The 21,102-nt window shown below is 45.6% G+C and overlaps 1 protein-coding gene across 2 annotated transcripts in view; it reads right to left on the bottom strand.

Annotated features, from left to right (window-relative positions):
- Positions 1–2,921: 2,921 nt before the first annotated feature.
- LAPTM4B (lysosomal protein transmembrane 4 beta) overlaps positions 2,922–21,102 on the bottom strand; it is a 69,718-nt gene continuing 51,537 nt past the window's right edge. Inside the window, exons 7-8 of one of the 2 annotated variants that reach the window (XM_030862962.3) lie at positions 7,882–7,956; positions 2,922–5,154 (exon numbers count right to left, since the gene is read on the bottom strand). In XM_030862962.3, the coding sequence (XP_030718822.1) occupies positions 5,077–5,154; positions 7,882–7,956 (153 nt within the window). In that variant the 3' untranslated portion in view covers positions 2,922–5,076. The remainder of the gene's footprint in view (positions 5,155–7,881; positions 7,957–21,102) is intronic. The other variant, XM_030862964.3, reaches the window with a different exon arrangement.

Below are 21,102 nucleotides of genomic sequence, written 5' to 3'. Positions count from 1 at the left end.
TGAACCTGGGCCACTGCAGTGAAAGTGCTGAGTACTAACCACTGGAATTCCTGGGAATTCCCTCATGTAATTTTTTAAAAACCCACAAATTTATAATGTTTCCTGATGCCCGAGTCAGACCTGGATTCACTACTAAGACGTTTAAGGAAGTTGGCTCTCAGGGACACAGATGATTTAGTGCCTTAACCTCACAGGGTGGGAGAAAGCCTACAGCCGCATGGGAGAGGGCTGCTCTAGTCTGCCTCTACTTGAGAGGCGTGAAAACAGACACCGTGAGATAGGCCTTCTGGGGCGGGGACAATGAAGGGAGTTGGGTCTCATGGCCCCAGCTATTCCTCCAAGGTAATGCAGACACATTACATCACTGTTCTACTCCCTTATGATGCTTGAAAACTTACTGTACATATTCTTAAAGATAAAGCAGTGCAGTTTAAAATGGTGCCTAATTTCCTCAGAAGAAAACTGCTCACTTAAAACAATTAACCACTCTAAGAGGCCCACCTCAGTTGATTTTTCTTCCTACCTGAATAAATTCTTTTTTAAAAAAATTTTTATTGGAGTGTATTGTGTTAGTTTCTACTGTACAGCAAAGTGAATCAGCAATACGTATACATATATCCCCTCTTTTTTGGATTTCCTTCCCATTTAGGTCACCACAGCTGAATAAATTCTTTATGATAAGAATTAAAAGCTGATATTCACAGAACACGATTCAGCCTAATTAAACAGAAAATTGACAGCTCTACTTGTGATACAAACCTCAAGTAAAAAAAATCCACCCTAGGGGCTTCCCTGGTGGTGCAGTGGTTGAGAGTCCGCCTGCCTATGCAGGGAACACGAGTTCGTGCCCCGGTCCGGGAAGATCGTACATGCCGCGGAGCGGCTGGGCCCGTGAGCCATGGCCGCTGAGCCTGCGCGTCCAGAGCCTGTGCTCCGCAACGGGAGAGGCCACAACAGTGAGAGGCCCGCGTACCGCAAAAAAAAAAAAAAGACCTAACGTTGAAAGAACTGAAGGAAGATCTTGCAAAACTACAATAGTGAAATAAAGATACACTTGTTTAGCTAAAATGAATACTGGGGGAAAAGTGACATCACACAAAGGCCACCACACAAGACAGTGTCCTTTGTGCTGTGTGCATTGCACAGAGAGCAGACCCAATGTTCCTTCATTTCCCCAGAGCTGGAGTTTCCTTAGGTGGAGAGGCCACAGATGGGAGCCTCATCAGCTCTTCAAAAGGTCTAGGTTGGATGCCCCAAATTCAGGGTCCCAGGAATCCAGGAGCTGTTGTTGCATATGGCTTTTCATAGGGGGAGCTGATAGGCCACAGCACTGAGCTGTGACTAGCAGAAAATCTGAGGGCACATTCCCTCCTAGGCTTTCCTGAGAAACTGGCTCAGTCCCTTGATGCTGGCTAATTACGCCCAATCTACCCGGGTCACACAGTTCCTCTCCAAACTCTTTTTATTGCAACAATATACCCTGGACATCTTGACACACACCAAGGAATATATATATTTGCTGAGTTGAAGAGGTTCCCATCTTAACAAGTTTACTTAAAACTTGTTTTGTTTGTACTGCCAATGGCTTTTTAAAAAGTATGTGTAAAGTTTTAGATGGGATAAAATAAATAAAACCTTAGTCCATTGTGCCGTTTTGAGCCAAACTCTTCATTCTGAAGCAGCAGCTGTTTTGCCAACTAGGGTCATATTGATGGGTGTAGAGAGCTGAGAGTTTTGCTTTGAGGTAACTTCTGGGTTGGCCAGGTGACAGTTTCTCTCTTCTGCTGTCTCCACACACCAGTCAGCGGTAGGAATGCGTGGGCTTCTGGGCAGAAGGTCGCAGATGTGGCTGGCTTCCATACACCAGAGTCATCTGGCAGAAAACCTGGCCAGCGTGCAAAAACACTTTAAGTGAATTCCATGGGTGTGGAGACATCCTTGCAATGCCTCCTTTTTCCTTCCCTTTTAGGACATACATGCGAGCTGGCCAAAACTCATTCTACACAGCAGCAGGCACTACTTCTGGTATTGAAATGGCTCAATTTAGCAGGCAGTCCTTTGGCATGAGTTACATCTGCCCTCTCCCCTCCAGAACATAGGAGTCTGCCTATGTGACCAGAAGCAGTGTTACTTAGTAACATTTAGGTCCATTTCCAGACCGGCTGCAAAAGCTGACGTATCTTTTCTTTTTAAATGGAAACAGTGTTTTTATAGTCTCATCGGTTTTCCTCTATCACAAAAGCTCCATTTGCACAGCAGGATTTTTTCTCCAATGGTGACCATTTCAAATACAATATATCCCCTCTATGGAGAAAACTTTAATGGTTACAGTCTCTAAAGGTGGTCTATTGAGAACATTACTGAGAAGTACTGTTGCTTAACAAACTGAGGGTGGAAAGACAAATGCAGTGAGGTGTGGTTCAGTTTAGCAGTCAAACTAAACAAACGTTTGTTTGGGGCCAGAAGAGAGTTAAAAAACAAAAATGGGGGGAGAAAGGGAGGGGAAAGTGTCAGGCAACCGGTGGGACAGGGACAAGGACAGACGCAGGGGAGATGCGGCACATGTGTTTATGTAGGAAGAAGGTGCAGGAAGGGGAGTGACTAGTCTGTTGGCCTGAAAACTTCCATGTGTTGTGCCATTCTGGAAACCTGACTGGCCTGTGCAACGGAAGCTTGGTTTCTAGGGTGGCCAGACCCCATTAAGCCGAAAGATGTGTTTTCCTCTTCTCTCTGTCCAGCAAACAGACTTCAAACCCTCCCACGGGGCTGCTTATCAGTGGGCCCACTTGCACACCTGGTGGTGCTGGACTGAATGTCCATGACCTTAAAATAGGGTTCTGGGGGGTCAAGATGAAAACCCTGAGGAACCCTCAGTCAAGTGACCAGAAAGTATACAGGCACGAGAGCAATTGAGGTAATTGACTGTTTTGTTTCTCTGTAGACAACAAAATAGAAGAAAGGAGCAGGATATTAAAGTGGGCTTTAAAACACATTTAAAAGAGAGGTATGTATCTGGATTGGCGATGACAAGGACACAGCGAATTGCTGAGTGTGCTCTGGGGGGTCATTTTAATCCAAGCATCACAACCTCTCCATAGTGCAGACAGGAAGACAATTGCTTACCGTGTAGAGGTAAGTACGGGGGCAGCTTTGGAGCTCCGCCTGGGTTGGTATGTCAGGAAAGCCCAGCAGCATCGTGACATCCTGGTGTACGTGGTGCTACTGAGTGTCACGTGAACAAGAGCCTCGCCGAGGACCCTACGCAGAGTCTCCAAACCAGCACTCTTCTCCACCTGACCATGTGCCATTTTTCATATTGTAAAAAAAGTATTAGGCAAAGCACTGGAAAATCATGGGGAGTAACATGCAAATAACTGTGATTTCCTAGGTGCCTTCCACAGGGATCAGTGAAACTACCTGACAGGCTTTCCCCAAACCTAACAACCCTTCATGTGTTAATCTTCTGGGTATAAAACTTCAAGGAACAGAATTTCCGAGGTCGAGTTTACAAAGACTACTAATGAGATACACCAAAAGAAATGACGGAGGCTGATTCTCAGGGATAAACGTCATCCCCCTTGCCTCTTATTTTATTCTACATTTCCAAATTATCTGAAATACCCGTTCAGGAACAAGCCAAAGCCACTCTTATTTTAATCTCCCTTGGAACACAGTACAATCTGAACAGCGTATTAAAGCTGCACTGTGGACAGAAAGCAATCCTATTCGAAGCAGCCGAGCTGGCAGAGCTTCGGCAGAGGCGGGGTCAGGAATGCTGGAAGCCCGTGTCTGCTCCTCTCCATTTCTCTTGGCCTAAGATGCTCTGATTTTACCAGCACTGAAATATTAAAAAAAAAAAAAAAACATATGTGTGAGACAAGCCATAAAACCTCCTCCTTAGGCCTCTTGCCCCACTTGGGCAAGAAGGGTTCCCAGGCACAATCACCAGAATCAAAAGGTGGTTTTCTTGGATGTGGGCAAATCTCATTTTAATTGCAAATGGCTTCATTTACAGCACATTCAATAATGAACAAACAGGAGAGCTGTGACTTTCGAACATGTGAATATATAAAAGTCTCTTGAAATTCAGGTAGTCAAGATAAGGGCATTTCACAAGGAAGCACCCCTGCCACCTCCCGCCGAAGACCGTTTTATACTTATTTTAAAAGATGACAAGGCGTATTCAGAAGTTCAAAGTAGTAGGATGTGCCTTGCAGGGAGAGAAGAAAACCTTTTTTCAGATTGTTGGGTAAATACTATCAGCAATTCCACTTGACAAAGGCTGATGGAGGTCCTCCCTGAGTCAGGCTAGGACAGAACACTAAGTGAAAGGGGGCTCTGAGCGGGGCTGGGAAGGAAACTGCGAGAAAGGGAGAACCTGATACCACACAGTACCAACCAGTTCCCCTCTAAGACTCCACGCCGTGACCCCAGAGGTGGGTGCACAAGAGCAGCCTCCAGGGTGGTGACTGACTGTCCTCGCTGCCGGGAATTGACAAAGGGTCTCAATTTAGCCCGTCGACAAAATCCTTGACCGGCGAACCCAAACTGTCACTGAATTTAAATCATAAAGGATCTAAGGAAATTCTTGTTTTATTTATGTGTATATTTGGACTCCTTACACGATTCCTCTTCTCCTAAGGGCTTGTTCTATACACTGCAATGGCCTAAGAGAAGCACTGTATAATTCTGATTTTATTTTACGCTTTCAAAAGAGAAAGGAGGGAACGGAGAGAACAGTGTCACAAATTCTTCAACTCTGGGGCTCAGCACGTACAACAGACTCCTCGGACAGAAGGTTCATCCGGATTGTTGGCTAGTTTCAATGCCGAGGAAAGCCTAGGGGAGCCCACCGCACTCGCACAGAAAGAATTCTACAGTTACTCTATCACAGTGCTCTAGCTAAGCATATGTTTCAAACTACAGAGAGTCTCAACTTAACATCTAAAATTTTAAATTGTAGCATTTCAGCAACAGATAAGCTCAGAGAGCTCGTCTCAGAAGTAAAATTGAAGAACTATTGCTCTGATGTATGGAAGTCAAGCTGTCACTCTCAGCTACGCCCCACTTCCAGGCTTAGGCAGACACGTAAGGTGGCGGCGGCTCCTTGGCGGCGCCATTCACAGTGGCATCATCGTACGGGGGTAAGAGCACCTGGGAAGAAGAAAAGACAGGGTTAGTGTTTAAAGGTACACACACATTCCCCTGAGCTTTAATTTTTTTTTTTTTTCTTTGCGGTACACGGGCCTATCACTGTTGTGGCCTCTCCCGTTGCGGAGCACAGGCTCCGGACGCGCAGGCTCAGCGGCCATGGCTCACGGGCCCAGCCGCTCCGCGGCATGTGGGATCCTCCCGGACCGGGGCACGAACCCGTGTCCCCTGCATCGGCAGGCGGACTCTCAACCACTGCGCCACCAGGGAAGTCCCCTGAGCTTTAATTTTAATTGTACTTTTCCCATAACCTGTACCAATATCAATTTTCCAGCAAGTGGCTAGACTTTGATGAGAGACTTTTTGAATCCTTAAAGAAGCAGAGGGAAGAGACTTTTGGACCTTTCTGAGTTTTCCAAACTGTGTCCACTTGTACCTGGATGTCACAGTGCCTGGCGGGTCCAAAGGGCTGTGCCTCTAGGACAAGGAAGGAGGCGGTGGTGGCTCTGAAGAGGAAAAAAGGCTGCAGGGTGATGTGTATGTGTGTACACTCAAATAGGGCAGGCGCCTGATTGACCAAGGGGCCCCTCATGGTGATGCCTGAGCACTGGACTGGGAAACACAAGGGCTTTGGTACCAACCTGGACTCAAAGCAGGGCTCAGCCACATCTGATCAGCAACACCATGGGTAGGTTGTTAGCTAACCTCAATATCTATGCCTGCACAATTGGGATAGCTGAGAATTAGAGGTCTATAATACCTAACATACTGTGTGATACACACCTGACATGGCAAATGTTATCTGTAAACGGCTAGAGAGGAACGAATAAGTATCAGCATTAAGTAGATTAATAACGTTTCTGTTCACATTTCAAGTATAAAAACAATTGCATGTAATTGTTTATGAACCGTCAACCTAAAAAAACGTTGGCTGACTTTGGCTTCCTTCCTCCAAAACAGAGAGAATATCAACTTGATATGATTAGCCTTTATTCAGTCAACTAACATTTATTATACACCTACTATGTGACAATTCCTGCCCTTAGGAAATCAGAGATGAGATGAGTTAAAACCTTACTCAGCTCGGGCTTCCCTGGTGGCGCAGTGGTTAAGAATTCACCTGCCAGTGCAAGGGACACGGGTTTGAGCCCTGGTCCGGGAAGATCCCACATGCCGTGGAGCAGCTAAGCCTGCGAGCCACAACTACTGAGCCTGTGCTCTAGAGCCCGCATGCCTAGAGCCTGTGCTCCACAACAAGAGAAGCCACTGCAATGAGAAGCCTGCGCACCACAACGAAGAGTAGCCCCCGATCACCGCAATTAGAGAAAGCCCACGCACAGCAATGAAGACCCAACGCAGCCAAAAATAAAATAAATTAAATAAATAAATTAAAAAACAAAACAAAACCAAAAAAACACCCAGCTCAAGGGCTTTGTGGAAGGAGAAAGAATATTAACAAATGTAATAGAAAACAAAACCACATTTTGTTACTTTTTCTATTATGGACATTACTTAAAGTGGTAAATGGTTATCAATTTCATGACTTTTCATTTACTTATCCCTTTTGGGAGGACACTAAAATTCTCTTTTCAAGTTTCTGTTTTAAGTTTTTGTCCTACACTACTCCCCCCATACACACACACACACACACACCCTCTCTAACTCAACACAGTTCACTACTTAGTTTTCTCTTCTTCCAGTCTTACAGCTCCTGTCGGGCTGAAGCCCTGTCTTACTTAACCCCAGGATCGGGCCCAGGGCCTATTTACTAGCTGGAACTCAGAAGATGTCAGTCACATAAATGAGTGAGGTATCATTTAGGCTGGCCCTTGGAGACTGGACGGTTGGTGCTGGGGCAGGGGTGGAGCCCGGCATTCTAGGCAGGGGGCATCTGCATGGTTAGGGTCCAATCAGGAGACAGAAACCACCCAGTGGTTTGAACAGAGAAAGTTTAAAAAAGAATTATTAACAGGGGATTGGAGGTATGGAGAACTAACTAAGGGGGAAAAAAGAGATATCAGTGCTGAGCGAGGGTACTCAAGAAAGGAACAAACATGGAAAGGGTTCGCCTCCCTAAGGCTGGGAATCAGACACTGTTGGCTCAACCCACTGGATGGTAGAAACGTTTCAGCCCAAGCTAGTGAACCACCTGCTGAGACACGGCTGCAGAGGTGCTGTTCACGGGGAGAGGGAGGTACCACTTGCCCTGGCAACTGCCTGAGATGGAGGTGCGCTGGGAAGGCCGTCAGGAAGAGGGAGTGCCGGTGCCGCTGCCCTGGGGGCCGCGGCCAGCAAGATCCGGATGCTGTACTGCACACACAGACCGGGGAAGAAAACACTGTCCTCCTCTAGAGCACTCTGCCCACAAGGCCAGGTGGAGAGGTGGCTGGCAAAGGGGAGACTGTCACAAGGCCAGCTCCCAGTAGGCCGACCTGCGAACGTGGGACCTGCACAGCAGGAAGCGGGTAACTGGCTCAGCAAGACACGAGGACGCCAACGGGCCTGAGAATAGCTCCCCAAAGTGGCAGTGATGCTGCCCCCGTGTCCCGAGTCCTTCTTATCAGGCGTTACCCAATCAGAGTCAGGGCCAATGTTCGGCTGCTGGTGGTGCTAGAATGGAAGGAGCATCCAGGGCACGTTCAGTACAGGACGCCAGTCCAAGACCACGTTCTGTGCGTGCTCCCCACAGAACGAAACCATATGCTCTGCACCCAACAGGTCAGCACCTACCGAGGACGCAGAGGGCGCTGGGTCGTGCCCACACACACCGGAACACACCTCGCTGTCTGCTGAGGAACTCACACCCTGGAGAGGGCAGAGATGGGCGCAATGGTTAAGACTGAGCGTGATCAACTTGTGGGGGTAGATAAGATGTGAAAGCACAGACAGGGACAACTGATTTAGGCCGGAGGGCAGGGACGGTCCTCAGGAGGACACATTGAATCAGGCAGAGAGGAAAGAGGACAGCACTGCAGGTGGGGAGGCAGGAGCACAGGCAAAAGGAGGGAAGCTGGAGGGAGAGCTCCTTCTGGGAACCGAGGGGTTGTGATGTGAATGCTTCGGGGAGAACGTGGTGTAGAAGAGGCGGGAAAGACAGGCAAAGGCCAGGACATGGAGAGGGCCTTGAGTCCACCTTAAGGCGCTTTTCCAGTCTTTGGCAGCAGTGTCTCCACTAGGAAGCCTACAAGTCCCAGCTCGAGCTGAGGAACAAAGCCACAGCCCTGGCCTCTGCGTCTGCATATCTGACTCAAGGACTGAGCCTCCAGCACCCATGTGTGCGCACGTTAGATGCGGTAACTCATAACCAGCAGAAAGAGCTGTGATCAGCAAGAGAAACATTCGATTGTGCATGACTGAGTGTCAGCATTATGCTCCCCAACCTCCCTGAACAATTAGCTGATTCCTATCTGTCATTATCCTTGGAGAAGTGACCCTAAAGCACAGTGGAGCTACTTAAAAGGGAGGGAAATCAGCCATCACATCCAATTTATTTTTTTCCCTGAGCAAAACGTAACACTCAAATTCTCCAAAATGTTCACAGATGATTAAACACAAAATTTTCTTTAAAAAGAAGAAAAAAGTCCTGCACATTTGCCTTTTGCTCGTTAAAAACTTATTTTCACGGTAGGCTTGGCTATTTATTTTCAAACTTGTTTTAAAGTTTCATTTCGAATCATTAACATCCTAATGGCTTTTTCTCTCAAACATTCTATTGCCTTGGGCCCTTTAACCAAAGTCAAGATGCCTGGTGAAGACATTCTCCTTTCACTAAGATTCTGACACCCTCAGGCCTGTCTTCACCTCCCCATTACCACATACTAAATGCTGACCATAAAAATACTCTTCACAGAGCACTTCATGCTCCTTGAACTACTTTTATTATTTTTTAATTTAATTAATTTATTTATTTATTTTTGGCTGCGTTGGGTCTTCGTTGCTGCACATGGGCTTTCTCTAGTTGCGGCGAGCGGGGGCTACTCTTCGCTGTGGTACGCGGGCTTCTCATTGCGGTGGCTTCTCTTGTTGCAGAGCACGGGCTCTAGGTGCGTAGGTTTCAGTAGTTGTGGCATACGGGCTCAGCAGTTGTGGCTCATGGGCTCTAGAGTGCAGGCTCAGTAGTTCTGGTGCACGGGCTTAGCTGCTCCACAGCATATGGGATCTTCCCGGACCAGGACTCAAACCTGTGTCCCCTGCGTTGGCAGGCGGATTCTTAACCACTACACAACCAGGGAAGTTCTCTGAACTACTTTCAATGAAAAGTTCTCCAAACAGAATTGGTTTTAAATTCTGAAGTGACGGTGTCATCTTTTTTTATTATCTAAATGATGTTAATTTTTTTTTTTTTTTTTTTTTTTTTGCGGTACGCGAGCCCCTCACTGCTGTGGCCTCCCCCATTGCGGAGCACAGGCTCCGGACGCGCAGGCTCAGCGGCCATGGCTCACAAGCCCAGCCGCTCCGCGGCATGTGGGATCCTCCCGGAACGGGGCACGAACCCGTGTCCCCTGCATCGGCAGGCGGAGTCTCAACCACTGCGCCACCAGGGAAGCCCTAAATGATGTTAATTTTTAATGATGATTTCAAGGAAGGGTTGGTGAAGTCAGGATTGCCATACTGTTTGTATTACAGTCTGTTAATACTGACTAAAAACACTTGCTACTCTGTCCTTTTCTTCTAATATCAATGAAGTACTTGGAAATCGGAGAAAATAACTATAGGGTCAATTAAGATAGAAGATGCCAATTAAGATGCCATACAAAACTGATTAAAACACAATGATTTTAGTCTTCCCTGGTGGTGCAGTGGTTGAGAGTCCTCCTGCCGATGCGGGGGACACGGGTTCGTGCCCCCGTCCGAGGGGATCCCACATGCTGCGGAGTGGCTGGGCCCGTGAGCCATGGCCGCTGAGCCTGCGCGTCCGGAGCTTGTACTCCACAACGGGAGAGGCCACAACAGTGAGAGGCCTGAGTACCGAAAAAAATAAAAATAAAAAAAATAAAGTAAAACACAATGATTTTGACATTTTTAGAAGCTGGCATTTAGTTAAGCCCAGTTTTTTATTTTAAGAACTTTAATCATTCACAGTGAATGACCAGGACCTTCCCTGGTGGCACAGTGGTTAAGAAATCACCTGCCAATGCAGAGGACACGGTTTTGATCCCTGGTTCTGGAAGATCCCACATGCCACGAAGCAACTAAGCCTGTGTGCCACAGCTACTGAGTCTGCGCTCTAGAGCCCACGAGCCACAACTACTGAGCCCAAGCACCTAGAGCCCGTGCTCTGCAACAAAAGAAGCCACCGCAATGAGAAGCCCGTGCACCGCAACGAAGAGTAGCCCCTACTCGCCACAACTAGAGAAAGCCTGAGCACAGCAACGAAGACCCAACACAGCCAAAAAAATAAATAAATAAAATAAAACAATGAATGACCAAAAAATAATCTCTGAGGACTAAAATTATAGGTCATGTTCTCCTTCGCTGTCTGGTAAACAGCAGCTACTCAATGAGTCGATAAACACAAATGCGTTATATATCTCAGCCACGCACCACTTTACTTCAAGCAATATTCAGTACAACCAAAACTCTAATCGAAGTACAGACCCTTGGAGTTTGTCTTAATAGGATCTCAACCACAGAGCGACTGATGGTGGAACTCTCTTCCACACAGATGGAAAATCCCTCTTGTCAATGACCCCAGAAGGGCATCTGTTCGTTAGGAAGATTAGCATCCATCTATATATAGTATCTCTTAGGAGCTCTTATGCTAAGTGACATGTGCTGGTGGGAGAGCAGCTCAGCATTCATTTCAATTCAATTCAACAAATATTCGAGGGAAACTTCATTCCCAGATATATCAACATACAGAACAGTTGGAGGGACAAATAAATTAACATCAAAGGCTGCAAAATGTAATACCCTGGAATAGAAGTGATTCCAACTGGCCACAAATCTGCAAGCCATTAAAATTTGGAAAACTAATTCCATCAAATAGTAGGAAATAATAAAACGCTCAAGAGGAAAGAACTACTTATTGGGAAAACTAAGAAATGTTTGGATACTATGGTTAGAGTTTTACTGTAATATCAGAGTTAAGGCACTAAAGGCTTATTTGGAATTGTACAGTTTGCTAGGACTACATTACATATAAGGCACACAAATGTCTTCAGACATTCACAAAATTACGTGCCAGATTTTACGGGTGTGCATTTATTTTCCAGGGGAGGGTGTTCAGAGCTCTCATTAGATTCTCAAAGAGCCATCCAGAGATTCTGGGGTCCAGGACTGGGGGGTGGGGGGGAGGGCAGTACAGGGCACAAGGTAAATTGCACCAGAAGTCTGTCCGCTGGCCCCGCATCCTAATAAGGGTGAGGTAAGTTAAAATGAAATCAAGGCCCAGGATGACAGCTGTGTGGCACCTCATCCACCTTGGAGCAGGAGAAGCTCCAGCAAACGAGGACTGACCGGTTATCTCACAGAGTCAAACATTTGGAAAACATTGATAGGTAATTGACAGACCTGGGAGATCAGGGTGAGGTAAAAGGTCAAACACTTGGCAGCTGAAAAAACAAGGCAAATGTCTGCTCGAGGAAAACAAAAATGGTACAAGAAAGGGAATGTACATGACAGAGCTGTGCACGGAACAACAGTCACATAATCAAGGTAAACATTAACTGGTGATGTAAACAAAAAATCTGATGTGACTGTATTAGGTGGATGAAGGCAGCGGAGAATATGGGGAGGAGAGTAAAAGTTCAATTCTATTCAACACCGGGAAGTCAAAAGGTATCTCAAATTGATCATCGAAAAATTAGTAACACAGACATATTATTTTAAAATATGTAGGTAGGGCTTCCCTGGTGGCGCAGTGGTTGAGAGTCCGCCTGCCGATGCAGGGGACACGGGTTCGTGCCCCAGTCCGGGAAGATCCCACATGCCGCGGAGCGGCTGGGCCCGTGAGCCATGGCCACTGGGCCTGTGCGTCCGGAGCCTGTGCTCCACGGCAGGAGAGGCCACAACAGTGAGAGGCCCCCGTACCGCAAAAAAAAGAAAAAATAAATAAAATAAAATATGTAGGTAATGGAGGTAAATACAAGAAACAAGTAAGAGTTGACAGTGTTTACAGCTGGGGTGAAAAGTGGAGGATAGTCACGAGAATGGCAGAGGACCACTGAGAAATAAATCTTGGGAATTCCCTGGCAGTTCAGCGGTTAGGACTCAGCGCTTGCACTGCTGAGGGCCCGGGTTCAATCCCTGGTCAGAGAACTAAGATCCTGCAAGGTGCGACGAAAAAAAAGAGGGAGAAAAATAAATCTTTCACTGGCATGATTTTTAGCTATGTACATGTAATGCTGTGTTAAAAATAAAAGTGATATTTTAAAAATAAAAGAATAATCATGGCAGTCTTGAAGGAAAGAAGTCAGTCATCAAGGGGCAACTTTCAACCTGAGGGCGGTGGGCAGGCTCATAGCTACCTCATTCCTCTTGCTTCTTGGCTGGTGGGTGACATGTGTGTTCGCTGTGAGCCCCTGCAGGGGTCTGGAAAATGCTCCTAACTTGCCCAAGATGCCCCTCTCTACGCCGGGAGGGGTGGTGGGGGCTGGACTCGTGCAGTTGAGACGCTAACAAAGCAGCCAGGGAGCGCCTCGCAGATGGAGGTCCCTGCCTAGGAGGTGAAACGTGTTTTCACGGAGCAGCTGGTCAGGACCTGGCCCCTTGCCTGCTTGAGACTCTCCTCCAGACCTGTGAGACCCCACCCGATCTAGGGTGCCCCAAATACCAATGGAAACTAGAGAACTACGATGCCACGAGGGGCCCCCAGGATACCTGCTCTTCACGCCACTCATGCCCAGGCCAACAGCAGCCCAGTGTCTGGCTCTCTCCTGTCTCATTTATTTCCATGACTCCCTAGCACGGCAAGTTCATTACCAATCTGACTCCTTTTGCCTATGATTTTTCCCTCCTCAAATGTTCTTCTTTCTTTGTTTGTCACTCGGTACAAAGCCCAAACACCCCAAGCTCATGTTAAAATCACTTCCAACATGGAGATCTGAAATAGTCTAGCCTCGATTACTCTCTTCTCCTCTGAGTTATGCTGTGCAATTGCAGTATGACAAATTAATTTTTTTAATAAAAACACCAGTTAGATATTTCCATATTCTTTATAGATAACATGAAGTCGTAACACTAGAAATGGCAGTAACTACAGTACAGCACTCTGAACTCAGACACAAAACCACTCTCTTAAAGCACTTACATAACTGGCTTATCAATTAAATTATATGCTATCTTGTACTATTATTAACGGTCTTGTAAACATTTACCTTTCTCCTCTCCAAAAAGTTTCTAAAAGGCAAGACTCTTACACTTCCATAGTCCTTTCTTAGCACTGGTTTTTAGACAGAGGTGTGTCCAAATTTGAGTCCTATCATTTCAGCTCTATGGCCACGGTCAAATTCTAGAGGCAATATGGGGTGGGGGGAGTCAAACTGAAATGAGACACGGGTTCAAATTCCAGCTGGGACGTAGCAACCCTGGGGTCCTGAGAAAGTTAGTAAATCTACCTGAACGTCAGCTTCCACACTTATAAAATGGAGACCACGACGGATACTCCTCAAAAGACTGTTAAGGATGTAAGGGAGGCGGCTTACCTAATGCACTAAGTACAGGCTGAGCACTTGAGCGCTCAGTAAATGGCAGCAATTCTCCAACTGCAGCGAGATAACCAACGCGGTATGACTGTCCAACTAGTTCAACTACACACCTTCCTTAAGGAAGCGACACCAGTAAACACTACTCACAAATTGATTCCTGTGGGTCAGAAAAGGAGTTCCTCTTGCCTCTCAGGTGGCTGCAGGAAGTGTAAGAGGCTAACCACTTAAGCTGCTCTGAGCCTAACTCTTCCTTAACAAAAGTAACTGAATGATGAGAAAGGAGACAAAGTGGACACCATTTCTACCGCAGGCTGCAGGTCTGCGGAGCTGTGGGCACCTCTCACATAGTTATAGTTCTAAAAGCCAAAGTGAGTGTGGTTGAAACACCATGTCCGTCCATTCACTCCTCACCCCAGGACACCCGAGCAGCCCCCAGAGGGCAGCTGTTGTGCCAGCTGCTGGGGAGGTGGAGATGGAAGGCTGGAGGATGCCCATCCCAGGAGTGGCGGAGAGCGCACGTGAACTATCCCAAGAGACCGAGAAACACCTGCAAAGGTGTAGGTAGTTTGCTTTAGTTAGAGACCTGGGTGCGTGAGTCGGGATTACAAGGGATGAGCCTGGAACAACAGGCGAGATCCCAGCCAGGCTTGCAAGCAATACCAGGAAGTGAAAACTTCTTCTTTAACAACCAGCCGTCCTCCCCAGCGTGAGGGGGATGGGAGCTTTGGTGATGTTCATGTGTCAGAGCCTCCTGTGGGCATACACAGGTGTGTTTTTACAAAACCAGTTGCCCTTCTCTCCCCCTAAAGCATGGACAAATAAAATACCACTATAGGGCTTCCCTGGTGGCACAGTGGTTAAGAATCTGCCTGCCAATGCAAGGGACACAGGTTCGAGCCCTGGTCCGGGAACATCCCACATGCTGCGGAGCAACTAAGCCCGTGCGCCACAACTACTGAGCCTGCGCTCTACAGCCCGCAAGCTACAACTACTGAGCCCACGTGCCACAACTACTGAAGCCCGTGCGCCTAGAGCCTGTGCTCCACAACGAGAAGCCACGACAGTGAGAAGCCTGCGCACTGCAACGAAGAGCAGCCCCTGCCCACCGCAACTAGAGAAAGCCCACGCACGGCAACAAAGACCTAACACAGCCAAAAATAAATAAATAAGTTTATTTTAAAAAAAAATACCACTATAAATGGAAACGTCTTTTTCCTTTTTTTTTTTGGCTCCTTTGTGGGGCAGTGGGTAGGAAGCAAGGGGCACAGTATTCATGACAGCACAATAGCTCACGAGACCCACGACTGTTGATAACACAATCAGTAACAGTCCCTCAAAGCTGCTTCACAATTAAGATGAACTTGGCAGGATGAAGTTATCACTCCACTCCCTTCTCTGGCCTCAAGAAAATATCAGAACGCAAGACTGCATAGCTGAGACTGATGTTGTTACAGGGATAATCCTAAAGCTGTCCTTATTTATTCAAAGGACAAAAAAAAAAGCAAACCATTGGTAAACTGAGATTTTAAATACTACCCCGCAAGTCACAAATGACTGTCATAGAGCAAAGTGGAGTGACATCACAGTTGAGAAATGCTAAAGTTATAAACAGCAGAGCCCCTGAAGACTTTTAAATCCAGGGATGACAAAACCAGATTTATGTTTTAGATCCATCTGACAGCAACAGAGAGAAAAAACTGAAGAGAAAGTACAGTTCAAGGCTAGAGGCTAAAAGCCTAACTCTAACAAGTTTAAAGATGACCCCTCAGTTACAGGCTTGAGTGATTAAGCGGACATTGCTACCATTCACTGGAATCTAAGAAAAGAAGCAGATACGGAAGAAACGGAGTGAGCTCTGCAGTGGGATCCTCTCTGGAGATGACCACAGGATGACTGGGGACATGGGCACCGAGCTGATCTGGGTCACAAAATCTAAGCTACTTCCTTCAAGTCAGTAAAAAAAAAAAAAAAGAGCAAGACAAATGATTTGTTAAATACTGTTCATTCATTTCATCAACAAAATGCTGGTCGTACTATGTACCAGGCACTGAGGATACCACACCACTGACACTTGTAAGGTCCGAGCCAGCAGACAGCTTATGTGCTAGGGGAGGAGTCTGATAAACAGAGTTTATCTTCCATGGTGAAGTGCAGAGCTTCTCAACCGGTGTCCATTCACAACAGTGTGCCATATAAATGCTGCAATTTTCTGTTTGCCACCATGTTGAGAAGACTGGGGTGCCCTGGGGTAGCAGCCATGGACTGTGGAGTCAACCGTGTGGGCCGACAAAATTCCCAACTTGGAGGCCTTGGGGCAGTCACTTCTTTAAGCCTCAGCTTCCTCATCTGTAAATGGGGACGAGACCAGTCTGTCTCACAAGGTTAATGAAATGAATAAGCCCAAGTTATGTGCTTATTATTAGCACAGTACATGGCAGGCACTAAGGCTCAACAAATCTGAATTTTATTCCATACATTTGTGAAAGGATGAGATGGCTTGCTGTATTGATCAGGATACAAAATAAGACAAATGAATGTTAAAATGACCCAGAAACAAGGCAAAATAGAGATTTTGGGGGTTATCAAGTTTTTATTTCTATATATGGATGGATGGATACGTATATACATATTTTGACAAATAAGTATAGAGAGAGAGAGGGAAAGAGGTAAGTAAGGGGGGTGTGTGTGTGTGTTACTTTTTTTCTGGCAGTAAACTAAAACAGGACTTTATAGAATGGATCTTTGTATAAAAGATAGTTTCTTATCTTTGCATAAGAGCTTTAGCTGCGGTTTTTCAACACGTTAGCAACTATTTTGCAAGTGAATTATTCTCTTATTGATTTCCACTATAGTTTGTTAAATATAAGCTGGATTTAGAACTACTGGCAAAATAATAAATACGGGAGAATGAAAACTTTCTCAGGAAAAAAAATATCCTTATTAAAAGGACCAAAAGATTAGGTGCTGCTCTTTGCCATTCCACTTGCAGGAGGGGAAAGCTCTATGCAGGCCCTAAGTAGGGTTATTAAATCCCTTGGGATGGTTCAAATAGTCGTCCTACAAACACCTAGAAAACTCAGCTTAAATTGCCACGAAGGCTGGGGTCTGTGAACGATATGGGCCAAACCTGGCCCGCTGCCTGTTTTTTTGTATGGCCTGAGGGCTCAGAACGGTTTTTACATTTTTTAAAAGAAAAACGTTTCGTGATGTGTGAAAATTATATAAAACTCAAACTTCAGTGCAACACAGCCACACTTGCTTGTGTATGTATTTTCTACAACTGCTTTCACACTACAACAGCAGGGGTGAATAGCTATGACAGAGACCATATGGCCCGCAAAGCCTAAAGTATTTAGTATTTACTATCTGGCTTTTACGGAAAACAGTTTGCCTCCACCTGAACGAAGGAAAAGCATTACCCTGAATTCTGACCTTGGAAGATGTGATAATATCAGATGTGAAAGTACAAAGCCCCAAAACAATCGTGTCATTTAGGGGCACTTGAATCTTCCCATGGTCCATTTAAATTAATCCCAAGTAGCCAAAATATTTTTTTCCTTTACCATTTGTTACACCCCTAACAGTCTACAATGTACCTCGTTTAAAACAGGCAGCATTTACATTGACACCACATTTGCCTACTTAGATGTGAGCTTCCTTTACTCGGGCCAAACAGAAAAGGGGAGATAGGTGAACCATGAATCTCCAAGATTAACTGAAACAGCCATCTGGGCATTTGCGATAGGATCATCGCAAACAGGAAGTTTGGGCTTAACTTTTTTTTTTTTGCTGTACGCGGGCCTCTCACTGTTGTGGCCTCTCCCGTTGCGGAGCACAGGTTCCGGTCACGCAGGCCCAGCGGCCATGGCTCACGGGCCCAGCCGCTCCGCGGCACGTGGGATCCTCCCGGACCGGGGCATGAACCCATGTCCCCTGCATCGGCAGGCGGACTCTCAACCACTGCGCCACCAGGGAAGCCTGCCTGGGCTTATCTTTAAGGCATTTAGAATAACTGTTTCCAAACTTTTAAAATAACTCCACCTATAATATACACCAGTAAACACACACATACACATAACCATTTATTTCTGATTCTAATGTACACATTTTTGCACATTTTAACGTCTGAATTTAGGCTGTGCCTTGTAACTAACAGCACCTAACAATAAGAAGCACCTAAGATAATGGTGCAATTTACAACCAATGGTATCTTGTACTCAATTCAACACACCAGGGGTCGGGAAGAACAAAAACAAATTTGGAAGATCCTAGTGAAACCTTCCCTCACCTACAGAAGGAATAATTTCCAAAGACAAATAAGGTGGAAAGTAATTGTATCCTCAATTCACTGAAGAACCAGTATAAACTGTCCTCACCTGATTTTATAGGAGGAAGTCATTATTTCCCTTAATTCTCAGCAGAGAAGCTACTCAAATTCTCTCACAGATTATACTTACAATATAGAATTCTTATTTCAAATCTTCCGTATTGGGTCAAAAATCCTCACTGGTGAGATATTTGGGCAGGAAACACCAAAACAATACCGTGGCCCAAATTGAAAGCTAAGATGCACTAAAATATCTAATGTTCAAATAAATATATCTGAAGTAACTATATTTAAAACTATATAACTTTATCAAAATCAGTATCTTAAGAGCTACATTTTTATCTAAAATAAAAATATATAACTATTGAGGAAGTAGAGGGAATGCCCTATCACAGGCATCTCAGCTGCTTCCTGTCCCCTAGGCCTGAATGTGCTGCGCCACCTACTGTGCACATCTCTTTGGGGATGGGGTTCTACCCTGTGTGTTTCACGGGCTGCCAACCAGGCCGTGCTCAGCTGACTGTGCTCAATGGCTGCCAGGGTACTTTGGCTGGAAGGACTGCTCAGAACCTCAGACTCCCATTTTACCTGTTCTCCCTCCCCACACACTTCCCTCCCTCGAATTAATGGAAAGGGAGAAATATCTTCTGCTTTGTTTTCTAGTATTCAAGAAACCAATCGCCTAATTTCCTATTACCATCTAATCTGTTGTCTACAAGCTTTGCTTTCTCATAGCTGTAACTGTAACACAAACTTCTATGTTCTTTTAAAGCATCATAAGCCTTTCTTCTGCTGTTACACTGCTCATAATTTTTATGGCAGTAAGGAGATTTTATCAAGTGGGCATACCCCTATTTAATCAAACTGGTTCCCAACTACTAGACAGTGAAATTGGATACTTTTGCTGTTAAAAAACAATGCCGCATGAATATCTTATACACGTTTTTTTTTTTTACTAATTCCTTAAGATACATTCCCAGAAACTTTCTTAGAATGTTGAAAAATACAATTCAATGTCTCCTTTGTCCCTAGAGTAAAATCAACACGGATTCTATTTTGGACATGTGGGATAAAATAAGTCAAGTGCCGAGTGTGTTTTAAAGTAAAACACAATGAAAATAGAGGATGATTTTATAATTGATTCCCTGCAAAGCTACTCTAAATTTTTCTTACTTGCTATTATAGGAAGATTACCATTGAGCGATTGATTAATATCCTTTATTCATGTTCACAGTGAAAACTGGGTCTATTTGAACCGTTCTTCCAGAACTTTTAGGTGTCAATTATCTATGTGTTGGTTTGACCGCTCCAGTTGTTCTCTGGATGAAATAACTGGAAACTTATACGGGTCAGAGATAATTTCCATCAGATTAGTATATTTTTTTCAAAAGCTGTATTTTACTGAAGGAGGGAAAGAAACACGAGCTGAGTTAACATCGCACACTGTCAGCTTGCAGCATGGAATACGTTAAAGCAGGGGAAACGCTTTCCAGAGGAAATCTCAGCAGGCATCCAGTCCAATCTTATCCACGATGCTTTTCTATCAGAACCAACAGCCAAGTCTGTCTGAAGCCATGTGCCCATATGAAGCTATTAGGAAAATGCGTGGGGCTGAGTTACAGAAGGGAGGGCTATCTAACACAACAAGGGAACTACAAGGACCTACTGTATTGCTCAATATTATGTAGCAACATAAATAGGAAAAGAACTTGAAAAAAAATAGATATATGTATATGTATGTATGAATGAATAAATAAATAAATAAGGCAGCTGCCTTGGTGTCACCAAGTTTACTTCTAACTTTTCTTCCACCTCTTTCTTTAATCCACCCTCCCATTCCTTCCCCTGAGCTAGAGAGCAAAAATAAGCAAACAAAACGAAAAGTCTCACTGCTTTGGAAGTTTGTGACTTGACTTGAGAAGAATCATCAAAATGAATTACTTTCCTGCTTTACTGCTGCTTGTCCTGGTCAATGCCCCGCCAGCAGCAACAGGGAAGAACACCCAGCCCTGGCGGCAGTCTGCACACATGACAGTCTAGGAGGAGGGTGGCGGGTAAAGAAAGACCGGAGCCAGGCTGCGAAGGTTGTGATCCCCCCTCCGCTCCCCGGGCACGCACGAGCTGTGTGACCGTGGGAAGGTACCCACTTGGTAATTTCCTCTTTTGTACCCAGGGATCTACTTCAAGGACTCTTGTGAGACTGAGTTCATATATAGAAAGCCCGCACCGCAGAGCCTGGCAGATGGCAACCACTACCTAAGTGTCTGGGGAGAAACTCCCAGTACAAAAAGCTACAGAGCGGGAGATAGGACAGATGCAGAGAAGAGCGGAACCTCACCGGAGTTCTTCAGCGCTCGGCTGGATGACACCTGTGGGAACACCGCTAAGGAGATGAGAGAGGGTCAGTTAACTTTCAAGGTCTGGTCCTACCATTCGGGTGAGTGATTTAACGTTTCAAGTCACAGTCACAGACCAGACACATCCTGGGGCTTCATGCTCACTCCGTGGCCCCTCACTATCAACTATCGCTGCTACGTCTGACAGCCCTCTTCAAATCCTCCCCCTCTTCCTCAGGCCCTCTGCATCAGAACTGCATGGTCTTCATCACTGTAGTGATCTGGACAACGGAAATGGTCTCCTGGCTGCTCTCTCTGCTTATCTGGGATGTTACCCAGTCTATTATCAAAACCTCTCACATTTTTTAAATTAAAAAAAAAAAAAAGCAAAAGCAAAAGCTTAGATCATACAAACTACTAAATTACAAGTGAAAAGAGATATCTAAAATTGAGGTATTATGAATAAGATGTGTCTCTTGTATTCCAGTACTTACTAGGCCAGAAGCTTCAGAGCCAATAACTCACAGGCTGGAGTTTCAAATCCTCTACAAGTCCTGTAACTGGAGAGCCTTCTTCGCCCCCTCCCCACCGCCTCCTGGACCCCCTGGTTCATACAGGCAGGTGACAGTGGTGAAAGGTG

This window comes from Globicephala melas, chromosome 17, assembly GCF_963455315.2.
Source record: "Globicephala melas chromosome 17, mGloMel1.2, whole genome shotgun sequence".
Lineage (NCBI taxonomy): Eukaryota > Metazoa > Chordata > Mammalia > Artiodactyla > Delphinidae > Globicephala > Globicephala melas.
The sequence above is the reverse complement of the archived record's forward strand: the minus strand, read 5'-3'. Positions and strand labels throughout refer to the sequence as shown.